The sequence below is a fragment of the Rhinopithecus bieti genome, unplaced genomic scaffold (assembly GCF_001698545.2).
Source record: "Rhinopithecus bieti isolate Rb0 unplaced genomic scaffold, ASM169854v2 scaffold_64120, whole genome shotgun sequence".
Classification (NCBI taxonomy): Eukaryota; Metazoa; Chordata; class Mammalia; order Primates; family Cercopithecidae; genus Rhinopithecus; species Rhinopithecus bieti.
The window spans coordinates 482,768-495,996 of record NW_016824553.1 but is presented as its reverse complement, the minus strand read 5'-3'; the positions used below and the strand labels follow the sequence as shown (position 1 = coordinate 495,996).

Below are 13,229 nucleotides of genomic sequence, written 5' to 3'. Positions count from 1 at the left end.
TCTCCTGACCTCGTGATCCGCCCGTCTCGGCCTCCCAAAGTGCTGGGATTACAGGCTTGAGCCACCGCGCCCGGCCTTTTTTTTCTTTTTTAAAAAATTGTTGGTCGGGTGCAGTGGCTCACGCCTGTAATCCCAGCACTTTGGGAGGCTGAGGCAGGCGGATCACCTGAAGTCAGGAGTTCGAGACCAGCCTGGCCAACATGGTGCAACCCTCGTCTCCACTAAAAATACAAAAATTAGCTGGGCATGGTGGCACGTGACTGTAATCCCAGCTACTCGGGAGGCTGAGGCAGAAGAATCGCTTGAATCCTGGAGGTGGAGATTGCAGTGAGCCGAGATTGTGCCACTGCCCACCAGCCTGGACAACAGAGCAAGACTCCATCTCAAAAAAAAAAAAACTAACCAGGCATAATGGCAGGTGCCTGTAATCCCAACTACTTGGAAGGCTGAGGCAGAAGAATCACTTGAACCTGGGAGGTAGAGGTTGCATTGAGCCAAGATCACACCATTGCACTCCAGCCTGGGTGACAGAGCAAGACTGCCTCAAAAAAAAAAAAAAAAAAAAAGGGTGTAGAGACAGGGTCTTGCTATGTTGCCCAGGCTGGTCTCAAAATCCTGGCCTCAAGCGATCCTCTGCCTGGGTCTCTCAAAGTGCTGCGATTACAGGTGACAGCCACCGTGCCCAGCCAGCTTGTAATGTCTATTGATTCACCTCCCTTCCTAGATCTGTAACCCTTAGTAAGGGCTGATTTATTTGTCTCCTTTCTTTCCTTCCTTCCTTCCTTCCTTCCTTCCTTCCTTCCTTCCTTCCTTCCAGACAGAGTCTCACTCTGTCACCCAGGGTGGAGTGCAGTGGCACAATCTCACCTCACTGCAAACTCCGCCTCCTGGGTTCACGCCATTCTCCTGCCTCAGCCTCCCGAGTAGCTGGGACTACAGGTGCCCACCATAACGCCTGGCTAATTTTGTTTTTGTATTTTTAGTAGAGACAGGGTTTCACCGTGTTAGCCAGGATGGTCTCGCTCTCCTGATCTCATGATCCACCCGCCTAGGCCTCCCAAAGTGCTGGGATTACAGGTGTGAGCCACCGCTCCCAGCCCATAGTTTTACCTTTCAAGAATGTCACGTAAATGGAATTATACAGTATGTAACCTTATGAGACTTATAAAAGTTTACAACATACTTCAACTCAGTATGCCTTTTTGAGTCATCCACACTGTTATCTGTATCAATGTTATTGAGGAACACCGGCTGTAGTGGCTCTCACCTGTAGGTCCCCTCAAGGGATCCTGAGGTGGGGATGATCCCTTAAGCCCAGGAGTTCAAGGCCAGCCTGGGCAATATAGTGAGACCCCTGTCTCTAAAAAGAAACATAAATGCAGGCCAGGCACAGTGGCTCATGCCTGTAATCCCAGCACTTTGGGAGGCCAAGGTGGGCACATCACTTGAGGTCAGGAGTTTCAGACCAGCCTGGCCAACATGGCAAAAACCTGTCTCTACTAAAAATACAAAAATTAGCTGGGTGTGGTAACGACTGCCTGTAGTCCCAGTTGCTCGTGAGACTGAGGTAGGAGAATTGCTTGAAGCCGGGAGGCAGAGGTTGTAGTGAGTGCAGATCACACCACTGCACTCCAGATGAAGCAAGACTGTTTCAAAAGAAAAGAAAAAAATGCATTAGTACTATGGATGTATTGCAGTTTGTATAGCCACCATCCATCAGAGGACATTTGGGGTGTTCCAAAATTTTTTTTTTTTTTTTTTTGAGACAGAGTCTCACTCTGTCACCCAGGCTGGAGTGCAGTGGCACAATCTCGCCTCACTGCAAGCTCCGCCTCCCGGGTTCATGCCATTCTCCTGCCTCAGCCTCCCGAGTAGCTGGGACTACAGGTGCCCACCACAACGCCTGGCTAATTTTGTTTTTGCATTTTTAGTAGAGACAGGGTTTCACCGTGTTAGCCAGGATGGTCTCAATCTCCTGACCTTGTGGTCTACCTGCCTCAGCCTCCCAAAGTGCTGGGATTACAGGCGTGAGCCACTGCGCCCAGCCTAGGGTTGTTCCAAATTTTAGCAATTATTAAGGGAGCTGCTGCAAACATTCATGTACATGTTTTTGTGTGAACAGAGGTTTTCATTTGTCTAGGATAAATACCCAAGAGTGGGATTGCTGGTCATTCAGTAAGTACACGTTTATAAGAAACAAACCATTTTCTAGAATGGTATGATGCTGTTTTGCATTCCCATCAGCAATGTGTGAGAACTCTAGTTGCTCCATATTCTTCATAGTGGCTGGTATTGTCAGATGTTTTAAGGTGTAGAAAGCCTACAGTGGGCTGTGCCTCGTGTCTCACCTGTGTTTTTTGTTTTTTGTTTCGAGATGGAGTTTCACTCTTGTTGCCCAGGCTGGAGTGCAATGGCTCGATCTCGACTCACCGCAACCTCCACCTCCTGGGTTCAAGTGATTCTCCTGCCTCAGCCTCCCAAGTAGCTGGGATTATAGGCATGCACCACCACGCCTGGCTAATTTTGTATTTTTAGTAGAGACGGGGTTTCACCATGTTGGCTAGGCTGGTCTTGAACTCCTGACCTCAGACGATCTGCCCACCTCAGGGTCCCAAAGTGCTGGGATTACAGGCATGAGCCACTGTACCTGGCTGTGCCTCATCTGTTTAATCCCAGCATTGTAGGAGGCCAGGGCAGCAGAGGATAACTTGAGGCCAGGAGTTCAAGACTAGGCTGGGCAACATAGCAAGACCCTGTCTCTATTTAAAAAAGAAAAAAGCGGCTAGGCGTGGTGGCTCACACCTGTAATCCCAGCACTTTGGGGAGCTGAGGCGGATGGATCACGAGATCAGGAGTTCAATACCAGCCTGGCGGACATGGTAAAACCCGGTCTCTACTAAAAATACAAAAAAAAAGAAAAAGAAAAAAAAATTAGCCGAAGCCGGGCACGGTGGCTCAAGCCTGTAATCCCAGCACTTTGGGAGGCCGAGACGGGCGGATCAGGAGGTCAGGAGATCGAGACCATCCTGGCTAACACGGTGAAACCCCGTCTCTACTAAAAATATAAAAAACTAGCTGGGCGAGGTGGCGGGTGCCTGTAGTCCCAGCTACTCGGGAGGCTGAGGCAGGAGAATGGCGTAAACCCGGGAGACGGAGCTTGCAGCGGGCTGAGATCCGGCCACTGCACTCCAGCCTGGGCGACAGAGCGAGACTCCATCTCAAAAAAAAAAAAAAAAGAAAAAAAAATTAGCCGAGCGCGGTGGTAGGCGCCTGTAATCTCCCAGCTACTCAGGAGGCTGAGGCAGGAGAATCGCTTGAACTCGGAGGGCGGAGGTTGCAGTGAGCTGAGATCGCGCCACTGCACTCCAGTCTGCACAACAGAGTGAGACTCTGACTCAAAAAATAAAAAATTGAAAAAGAAAAAAGAAAGCCTACAGTGCAGGGCACTTATAACTGAACATATCAAATAGGAACCTTTGAAACACCCCACCCTGCAAAAATCCTAAGTATGAAATAGTCTTTAGTTTTAGGAAGAAGACATAAAATTTTAACTGTAGGCCTGGCATGGTGGCGCATGCCTGTAATCCCAGCACTTTGGGAGGCCAAGGTGGGCAGATCACCTGAGGTCAGGAATTCGAGACCAGCCTGGCCAACATGGTGAAACCCCGTCTCTACTAAAAATATAAAAAGTAGCCGGGCATGGTGTGCACACCTGTAGTCCCAGTTGCTCAGGAGGCTGAGGCAAGAGAATGGCTTGAACCCGGGAGGCAGAGATTGCAATGAGCCAAGATTGCACCACTGCACTCCAGCTAGGGTGACACGACACTGACAGCTTGAGTGACACTGCACTCCTACTTGGGTGACAGCTGCACAAGATTGAGCCACTGCACTCCAGCTTGGGTGACAGCCATCTCAATTAAAAAAAAAAAAAAAAATTTTTTTTGAGTGGTTTTTCTCAAATTCACTATTTGGAAAAAAAATGGGAGGGGAAGAGTAATGATATAAAATTAGCATGTCAGAATCACCTATGATAGCTCTGAAATGTACATGCATTCTTTTCCCATGTAGTGGGACCGAGAGACATTATTTCAAGAATGATTTCTCCCTCCTGATGTGCCCCAGTCACCAAACCCTGCTTAATCTTATTTACATTTTTTTCATATCCATCCTTTCTTTTTTTTTTTTTTTTTTTTTTTTTGAGACGGAGTCTCGCTCTGTCGCCCGGGCTGGAGTGCAGTGGCCGGATCTCAGCTCACTGCACGCTCCGCCTTCTGGGTCTACGCCATTCTCCTGCCTCAGCCTCCCGAGTAGCTGGGACTACAGGCGCCCGCCACCTCGCCCGGCTAGCTTTTGTATTTTTTTTTAGTAGAGACGGGGTTTCACCGTGTTAGCCAGGATGGTCTCGATCTCCTGACCTCGTGATCCGCCCGTCTCGGCCTCCCAAAGTGCTGGGATTACAGGCTTGAGCCACCGCGCCCGGCCATATCCATCCTTTCTATCCTCAGTACCCAAAAACCCAATTCATCATTCCTTCTGACCATTCAGGAAGAATTTCTAGAATGTCTTGTTTTTCTTCCTTTTAGAAGTGGGCTCTTGCTGTGTCCTCCAGGCTGGCCTCAAACTCCTGAGCTCAAGCAACCCTCCCACCTCAGCCTCTCAAGTAACTGGGTGTGCCACCATGCCTAGCCCTAGAAGTTCTATGTCAGGTGTGTGTTAGGTGGAGAAAATGCAAAAACAAGAGCATACACATGCCCTCCAGGGGTTCAGGCTATGAGGGGAAGCAGACAGAGTTTCAGTGAGGAGTGCTTTAGAGGAAGGAATTTAGAGGTGCTGGGAGAAGAGACAAGCATATAACTAAACTGTTCCTGGTCTCTGGACTGAATCATGGAATGTGAGGGAGGTGAGGTGAGGGAGGGAAGGCATTCCAGACAGAGGGAGAGTCATGAAAGAATATAATGCACTTGAGAAAGATACATGCTGTGCGATGAGGCTGAGGCTCACATTGTGAAGGTCAAACTGCAGCGGCAGGTCACGGTCAGCTCACAGATTCTTCTAGGTCTTATCAAAGAATGCATTTAAAATAAAACGGGAAACTTCTTTTCCTTTTTTTTTTTTTTTTTCTCTGAGACGGAGTCTTGCTCTGTTGCCCAGGCTGGAGTGGAATGGCATGATCTCGACTGACTGCAACCTCCGCCACCTGGGTTGAAGCAATTCTCCCACCTCAGCCTCCCGAGCAGGTGTGTGCCACCATGCCTGGCAAATTTTTGTATTTTTAGTAGAGACAGGGTTTCACCACATTGGCCAGACTGCTCTCTAACTCCTGACCTCGAGTGATCCGCCCATCTCGCCCTCTCAAAGTGCTGGGATTATAGGCATGAGCCACCGCACCCAGCCAAAATGGGAAATTTCTAAGTATTTCTTGAAGGGAGCAACATTAGAATTGCATTTTAGAAGAACCCATCTGGCAGATGGATGATCAATGCACTGCAGGAAAAAAGCCAGAAGCAAGGAAACCTGTCAAGGAAAACACTATTAAATAAATAAATAAATAAAGTGGGCCAGGTGCGGTGGCTCACACCTGTAATCCCATCACTTTAGGAGACTGAGGTGGGTGGATCACAAGGTCAGGAGATACAGACCATCCTGGCTAACATGGTGAAACCCCATCTCTACTAAAAAATACAAAAAAATTAGCCGGGCGTGGTGGCGGGTGCCTGTAGTCCCAGCTACCCGGGAGGCTGAGGCAGGAGAATGGCATGAGCCAGGAGGGCAGAGCTTTCAGTGAGCCAAGATCGTGCCACTGCACTCCAGATTGGGTGACAGAGCAAGACTCCATCTCAATAAATAAATAAATAAATAAATAAATAAATAAATAAATAAATAAAGTGAACTTAAAGTAGTAACAATAGAGAGTGAGAAATGATCTTGTTTGGGAAGAATCAGGAGCTAGATGCTAGATTGGGTTTAAGAAAATCTAGGTGCATCATCAGATTTATAACTTTGGAGATGAGGTAGATTTAGTATACAGAGGTAGGAAATACAGGACAGTGTAATAAAAAGGGGTAGAGGCTGGGCATGGTGGCTCATGCCTGTAATCCCAGCACTTTGGGAAGCTGACACTGGCGGATCATTTGAGGTCAGGAGTTCGAGACCAGCCTGACATGGTGAAACCCTGCCTCTACTAAAAATACCAAAAAAAATAATAATAATAATTAGCTGTGCCTGGTGGTGGGTGCCTGTAGTCTCAGCTACTCGGGAGAATGAGGCAGGAGAATTGCCCGGGAGACAGAGGTTGCAGTGAGTCAATATTGCGCCACTGTACTCCAGCCTGGGTGACAGAGCGAGACTCTGTCTCAAAACAACAACAACAACAACAATAACAACAAAGAGGGGTAGAGTGAGGGTTGATACAGGTGACAAGTCTTACTTGGGGCATTTTGTGTTTGAGATGTTCATGGCACAAATTGAAAATATGGATTTATAGATTTGAAAGTCATTAGCACATATGTGGTAACAGAAGAGATGGCTGTACCAGATGCAGCTCAGAACAGCCAAATAGTCATGCACACAGACAGACACAGCTTGCTGCTCTGCTGCTGGTTTTGGAGCTGGGAGCGCTTCTCCCTCATTTTTGGAGTTCCTTTCCACCGATGGGGAGCTCCGTGGAGCACAGCACTCGCAGCCTCTGCCTCCCCACCCACTTTGCTCAGGTCCATGTGCATGCTGGGCTCTCCCGTGTTAGTTTTATGACTAGTAAAGGTGTCAAGTTGATCTTACAGTCACACTGTGGGTTAGGGATTCAACCTGTGAATTGGAAAGGGGAGGGGACATGATTCCGTTCATAATATGGAGTTACGTCTTACTGAACGCCTACTCTTTTTTTTTTTTGAGACAGGGTCTTGCTGTGTCAGGCTGGAGTGCAGTGGCATGATCTTGGCTCACTGTGACCTCTGTCTCCTGGGCTCAAGTGATTCTCCCACATTAGCATCTCGAGTAGCTGGGACTACGGGTGCATGCAACCACGCCTGGATAATTTTTGTATTTTTTTTTTTTTTTTTTTGAGACGGAGTTTCGCTCTGTCGCCCAGGCTGGAGTGCAGTGGCCAGATCTCAGCTCACTGCAAGCTCCGCCTCCCGGGTTTACGCCATTCTCCTGCCTCAGCCTCCCGAGTAGCTAGGACTACAGGCGCCTGCCACCTCGCCCGGCTAGTTTTTTTTTTTCTGTATTTTTTAGTAGAGACGGGGTTTCACCGTGTTAGCCAGGATGGTCTCGATCTCCTGACCCCGTGATCCGCCTGTCTCGGCCTCCCAAAGTGCTGGGATTACAGGCTTGAGCCACCACGCCCGGCCAATTTTTGTATTTTTAACAGAGACAGGGTTTTGCCATGTTGGTCAGGCTGGTCTTGACCTCCTACCCTCAAGTGAACCGCCCATCTCGGCCTCCCAAAGTGCTGGGATTACAGGCATGAACCACCGTGCCCAGTCCTGAATGCCTACTCTTGACTAGACACTATGTATTTCACATTCATAATCTCCCGTTCATCCTCACATTATAGTGAGGCCATTATTAACTTGGCCTTTATTTCCAGAATCTGAGTACTGGTCACGAAACAATTTATACTCCCTTACTTAGGTGATCAGATTTGGGGGCAAAGACAGCTTAGATAGAAACTTCTGCTTGACTCCTGATAAGCATGAGCATATGGAAAGCTCCAGGTGACGCTTACCAGAGTTCCTTTCTCCTTTCTTGTTTTTTTGTTTGTTTGTTTTGTTTTTGTTTTTGTTTGAGATGCAGTTTCACTCTTGCTGCCCTGGCTGGAGTGCAATGGCGCGATCTCGGCTCACTGCAACCTCCGCCTCCCAGGTTCAAGCGTTCAAGCAATGCTTTAGCCTCCCGAGTAGCTGGGATTACAGGCACCTGCCACCACACCCAGCTAATTTTTTGTATTTTTAATAGAGACAAGGTTTCACCATGTTGGCCAGGCTGGTCTCAAACTCCTGACTTCAGGTGATCCACCTGCCTCGGCCTCCCAAAGTGCTGGGATTACAGGCAGGAACCACCACGCCCCGCCCTTTCTCCTTTCTTTTCTTTTCCTTTTTTTTTTTTTTTTTTTTTTTTTTTGAGACAGAGTCTCGCTGTGTCACCAGGCTGGAGTGCAGTGGTGCGATCTCAGCTCACCGCAACTTCTGCCTCCCGAGTTCAAGCGATTCTCCTGCCTCAGCCTCCTGAGTAACTGGGACTACAGGCGCGTGCCACACGCCCAGCTAATTTTTAGTAGAGATGGGGTTACACCATATTGGCCGGGATGGGCTCCACTTCTTGACCTCGTGATCTGCCCACCTTGGCCTCCCAAAGTGTTGGGATTGCAGGCGTGAGCCACAGCACCTGGCCTCTCCTTTCTTAAAGCTACCCCTCCTCCTTGTTCTCAGCTCCTACCCATTCTCTATCTGCACTTGCTCGCTTTTTGCTCCTAATTCCTGCCTTGGTTTGACCTCAGAAGCACTCCTTATTGCTGCTTCTGTGCCAGTCCCCCATGTATGGACTGGGAGTGATTCTGTAGCCACTCCATGTACTGCAATCCATCACCTAGCTCATACTAGAGATGCCTGTGTTACCAGTATAGCTGAAAAACAGCTTTTTTTTTTTTTTTTTTTTTTTTGTAGATGTGGCTGATTTTCATAAAGGTACCCTCCCCTCACCATTATATTAAATGGATAAAGTAAAACTTACAGAGCTCTAGTGTCTTGCCCAAGGCCAGAGCCAGGGTCTATTATATTTTGTGGGTTTTAGTCTAAGCCCAGTGCTTTCTGAACTATGTCACAGAACTACCCCTTCTCTTCTGTCTTCTACTCAGCCCCGTGCTTTTGCTTCAGCCACTCAAGGTAATATCTCTCAATGACACTTATAATCCTTTTCTTCTTCGACCTCTTTCTGTAGCATGTGGTACCGGTAGGTACTATCTTTTTTTTTTTTTTTTTTTTCTCATTTGTTGAGACGGATCTCACTCTGTCACCCAGGCTGGAGTGCAGTGGTGTGAACATGGCTTACTGCAGCCTTAACCAGCCTAAGCTCAAACGATCCTCCCACCTCAGCCCCCAAGCAGCTGGGACTGCAGGCACACACCACCATGCCCTGCTAATTCTTCTATTTTTTGTAGAGATGGGTTTTCGCCATGTTGGCCAGACTGGTCTCGAATTCCTGACCTGACCTCAGGTGATCCCCTCACCTTGGCCTCCCAAAGTGCTCAGATTACAGGTGTAATGTCTTTATTTTCACATTGTTTTATTTTTAGTTCTGAATCTACCTGTTAAACTGTTGGCATTTCATTTATCTGATCACTGGCACTTTTTGTTTTTTGAGGTGTACCACATAAATAGCAGCCTATTCCCTACCCACAGGACTGTCCCAACTACAGGTGGCACCTTTTTCCTCTTCGTATACATGCTGTGAATCTTGTAATGACTTTGATCCCAGCAGATTCTGACTTGGGTAACTGGTGACCACGTTTTGTGCAACACACAAAATTTATGAAGGCACTCAAACTTTCTAAGGAAGGCTGTAAGTTCTCTTAAGAGTAATGTCAAAGGCTGGGCACAGTGGCTCATACCTGTAATTCCAGCACTTTGGGAGGCCGAGGTGGGCGGATCATGTCAGGAGATGGAGACCATCCTGGCTAACATGGTGAAACCCCGCCTCTATTAAAAATACAAAAAATTAGCCAGATGTGGTGGCAGACGCCTGTAGTCCCTGCCACTCGGGAGGGAGGCTGAGGCAGGAGAATCGCCAGATGGCACCCCTGCACTCCAGCCTTGGTGACAGAGCAAGATTCCATGTCAAGGAAAAAAAAAAAGTAATGTCAAAGATTTATAGTCTGAGAGACAGATGAGGGTTTGCCAGAATAGCCTGGAAAATTATCTTATAATGTTAGATTAGGCCACAGGGCAAAAAAAATAGAATGATACCACGGACTGACAGTATTTTTTCCTTTGGTATTTTCCTCAGAGACCCTGTTAAGTATAGTTCTTTGAGAACTGACGTAACACTGTCAAAAATGTAGGGGGGTTAGATAAATAACACTACCTGTTAGTCACAATGGTGGATTTTTAGGTGATTTAAGTAAAATTCAGAAGGAAAGAACACATGGGTAATCATTTTAACAAATGAGATAGTGGAAGACATTTATTTTTAGCATTATGGAAACATTCCAAGAAGCAGATGCCCTCTCACCATCTGAGAGAAAATGAAAATCCACTATGAGAAAACTGAAGGCTTTAATACAGATTTAAGTAAAATGGCCTGGTAATGGAAAAGCTGACTGAGGAGTATGTTCCTGCCTGTAACATTTCTTCACTCAGGCTGTAGTTTCTGAATTTAATGAAGGGATTATTGGATGACACTGAAGAGATCTGTTGGACTAACAGATCAGTATAAATGTTTCCTCCATGACTGGCAGGTCTTTCCTATGAGGATTACTGAGGGAGATGTCTCTTTGACTGGATTATCTGGAACTTTTGTCAAGGAGCCATCGGGTTCTGCAGACTACACATCCAGCCAGTGTGTCTATAGCCAGTATTCTGTGATTTTTTTTTTTTTTTTTTTTTTGAGACAAGGTCTTGCTCTGTCACCCAGGCTACAGTGCAGTGGTGTGAGCATGCCTCACTGCAGCCTCTACCTCCTGGGCTCAAGCGATCCTCCTGCCTCAGCCCCCCAAAGTAGCTGGGACCACAAGCATGCACCATAACACCTAGCTGACTTTCGTATTTTTTATAGAGAGGGAATCTTGCAATGTTGCCCAGGCTGGTCTCAAACTCCTGGGCTCAAGGGATCCTCCCCCCCTGGGCCTCCCAAAGTGCTAGGATTACAGGCGGGAGCCACTGTGCCCCATCTTACCCTGTGAATCCTTCAACCTGCCTCAACTCGAGCCAACAAAGCTGCTGGCACCACCTGAAAGCTGTGGTTGCCTGACTACCGCATGGCCTGACCTAGAGGCTGGAGGGTTTCTCCTCGGCATGCACCGCAATGTGGGTCTTGAGCGCCCCCACGTACGTGAAGCTCCTTCCACACTCATCACAAGAAAAAGGCCTCTCCCTACTGTGACGGCACAGATGGGCCTTCAGGCTTGTCTTCTGGAGGAAGCCTTTGCCACACTCAGGACACTGGAAGGGCCTCTCTCCACTGTGCGTATACAAGTGGACCTTCAAGCTGCCCCTGATGCAGTAGCTCTTGTCACACTCCGGACACTGGAAGGGCTTCTCCCCGCTGTGGACTCGAATGTGTTCTGTGAGCCGGTACTGTTGAGTGAAACTTTTGCCACACATCACACAAGAGAACGGCTTTTTACCACTGTGCTGCAGCAGGTGGCTTTTCAGATTTCCCTTGAGGCGGAAAGTCTTCTGGCATTCAGGACACTGGTAGGGCTTCTCGCCACTGTGCAGCCTCAGGTGCTCGGTGAGCTGAGACTGATGCGTGTAGGTCTTGCCGCACTCACCGCACGCGAAGGGCTTCTCCCTGTGCATCCGCTGGTGGAACTTCATGGAGGCCTTCCAGGAGAAGCTCTTGTTGCACTCGGGACACTGGAAGGGCTCTTCGCCACTGTGAAGCCTCGTGTGCTCTGTGAGATGCGCGCGCCGGCGGAAACTGCGGCCGCACTCGGCGCAGGAGAACGGCTTTTCCGTGGTGTGGACCTTCAGGTGCTGCGTCAGCCGCGACTGCTGAGAAAAGGTCTTTTTGCACTCACCGCAGGGAAACTCCTTCTGCCTGTCGTGGACTCTGGTGTGGCAGGCGAGCTTGGAGGGCCGCGTGAAGCGCTTGCCGCACTCGGCGCAGGGGAAGGGCTTCTGCTCGCTGTGCAGGCGCTGGTGGGCGCGCATGGCGTTCCTCCAGAAGAAGCCCCTGCTGCACTCCGGGCACTGGAAAGGCCTCTTCCCGCTGTGCTGCAGCCCGTGGGCTTTCAGGCTTCTCTTGAGGCGGAAACTTTTGTTACACTCGGGACACGAAAAGGGCTTCTCTCCCGTGTGAACTCTGATGTGCTCGTCCAGCTTAATCTTGTAGATGAATTTCCTGCCGCATTCATCACAAGAAAACGGCTTTTCCTCGCTGTGCGTCCTCTCGTGGGTCTTCAGGGCAGCCTTCCGGGAGAAGCTCCGGCCACACTCGGGACAGTGGAAGGGCCTCTTCCCGCTGTGCTGGGACAGATGGACCTTCATGCCTCTCTTCAGGCGGAAGCACCGGTCACACTGCGGACACTGGAAGGGCTTCTCTCCGCTGTGCAGCCGCAGGTGCTCCGTGAGCTCGCACTGCTGCACGAAGGCCCGGCCGCACTCCCCGCAGCAGAACGGCCGCTCCCCGCGGTGCAGACACAGGTGCTTCTTCAGGTTGGCCCTGTACCGGAAGGTCTTGTCGCACTCAGGGCACGGGTAGGGCCGCTGGCCGGTGTGGACAACCTGATGAGTGACGAGGCTGCCCTTCAGGAAGTAGCTCTTCTCACACTCACTGCACTGGAACCGCTTCTTCTGACACAGGAGCCTCTGCGTCCGCCTCAGTTCGGACTTCCCTCTGGACGTGTTTTTGTACTTTGTATATCTGCAGAGCTGGCTCTTGGAGTGGCTCCGTTTGTGCTTTAGCAAATCCCTCCTTACTTGGAAGACTTTCCTACAGACATAGCAGGAATAGCATCTTGGCCCTGTGGGAATTTCTAAGTGCCCTGGCGTCTCCTGAGGCTTATGCCGCAGGTCTTTCTTGTCTGGATCAGACGCCGTGATGCTGACTTTTTTATTTAGAATCTCTGCCTCTTTGAGACTTGGAGACTGGAAGGTGGCTCTTTGAGCTGATAAAATCTTTCTCTCCTTCCCTGGTAAGGCAGCACCCAAGTCCTGTTTTTGAGGACCATTTAAACGGCAATCCTCTTCTTTTGTCCTGAGAGTTCCTTCGTGATCTGGAGCGGAAAAAAGTATCACTCTCATCAGTGATATGTCTACCCTATAATTGGGTTCTAGGGCTGCCTTTTAAACTTTTTTTATTATTTTATTATTATTTGTGATAGAGTGTCGCTCTGTTGCCCAGGCTGGAGTGTAGTGGCGCGATCTTGGCTCACTGCAACCTCCACCTCCTGGGTTCAAGCAATTCTCCTGCCTCAGCCTTCCGAGTAGCTGGAATTATAAGAGTGTGCTGCCATGCACGGCTAATTTTTTTTTTTTTTTTTTTTTTTTTTTTTTTTTTTTTTTTTTTTT

General features: G+C 48.8%; 1 protein-coding gene across 2 annotated transcripts in view; it reads right to left on the bottom strand.

Annotated features, from left to right (window-relative positions):
• Window positions 1-10,151: 10,151 nt before the first annotated feature.
• Window positions 10,152-13,229, bottom strand: part of ZNF425 (zinc finger protein 425) — a 45,551-nt gene continuing 42,473 nt past the window's right edge. The window contains exon 4 of one of the 2 annotated variants that reach the window (XM_017862393.1): window positions 10,152-12,934. In XM_017862393.1, the coding sequence (XP_017717882.1) occupies window positions 10,983-12,934 (1,952 nt within the window). In that variant the 3' untranslated portion in view covers window positions 10,152-10,982. The remainder of the gene's footprint in view (window positions 12,935-13,229) is intronic. The other variant, XM_017862394.1, reaches the window with a different exon arrangement.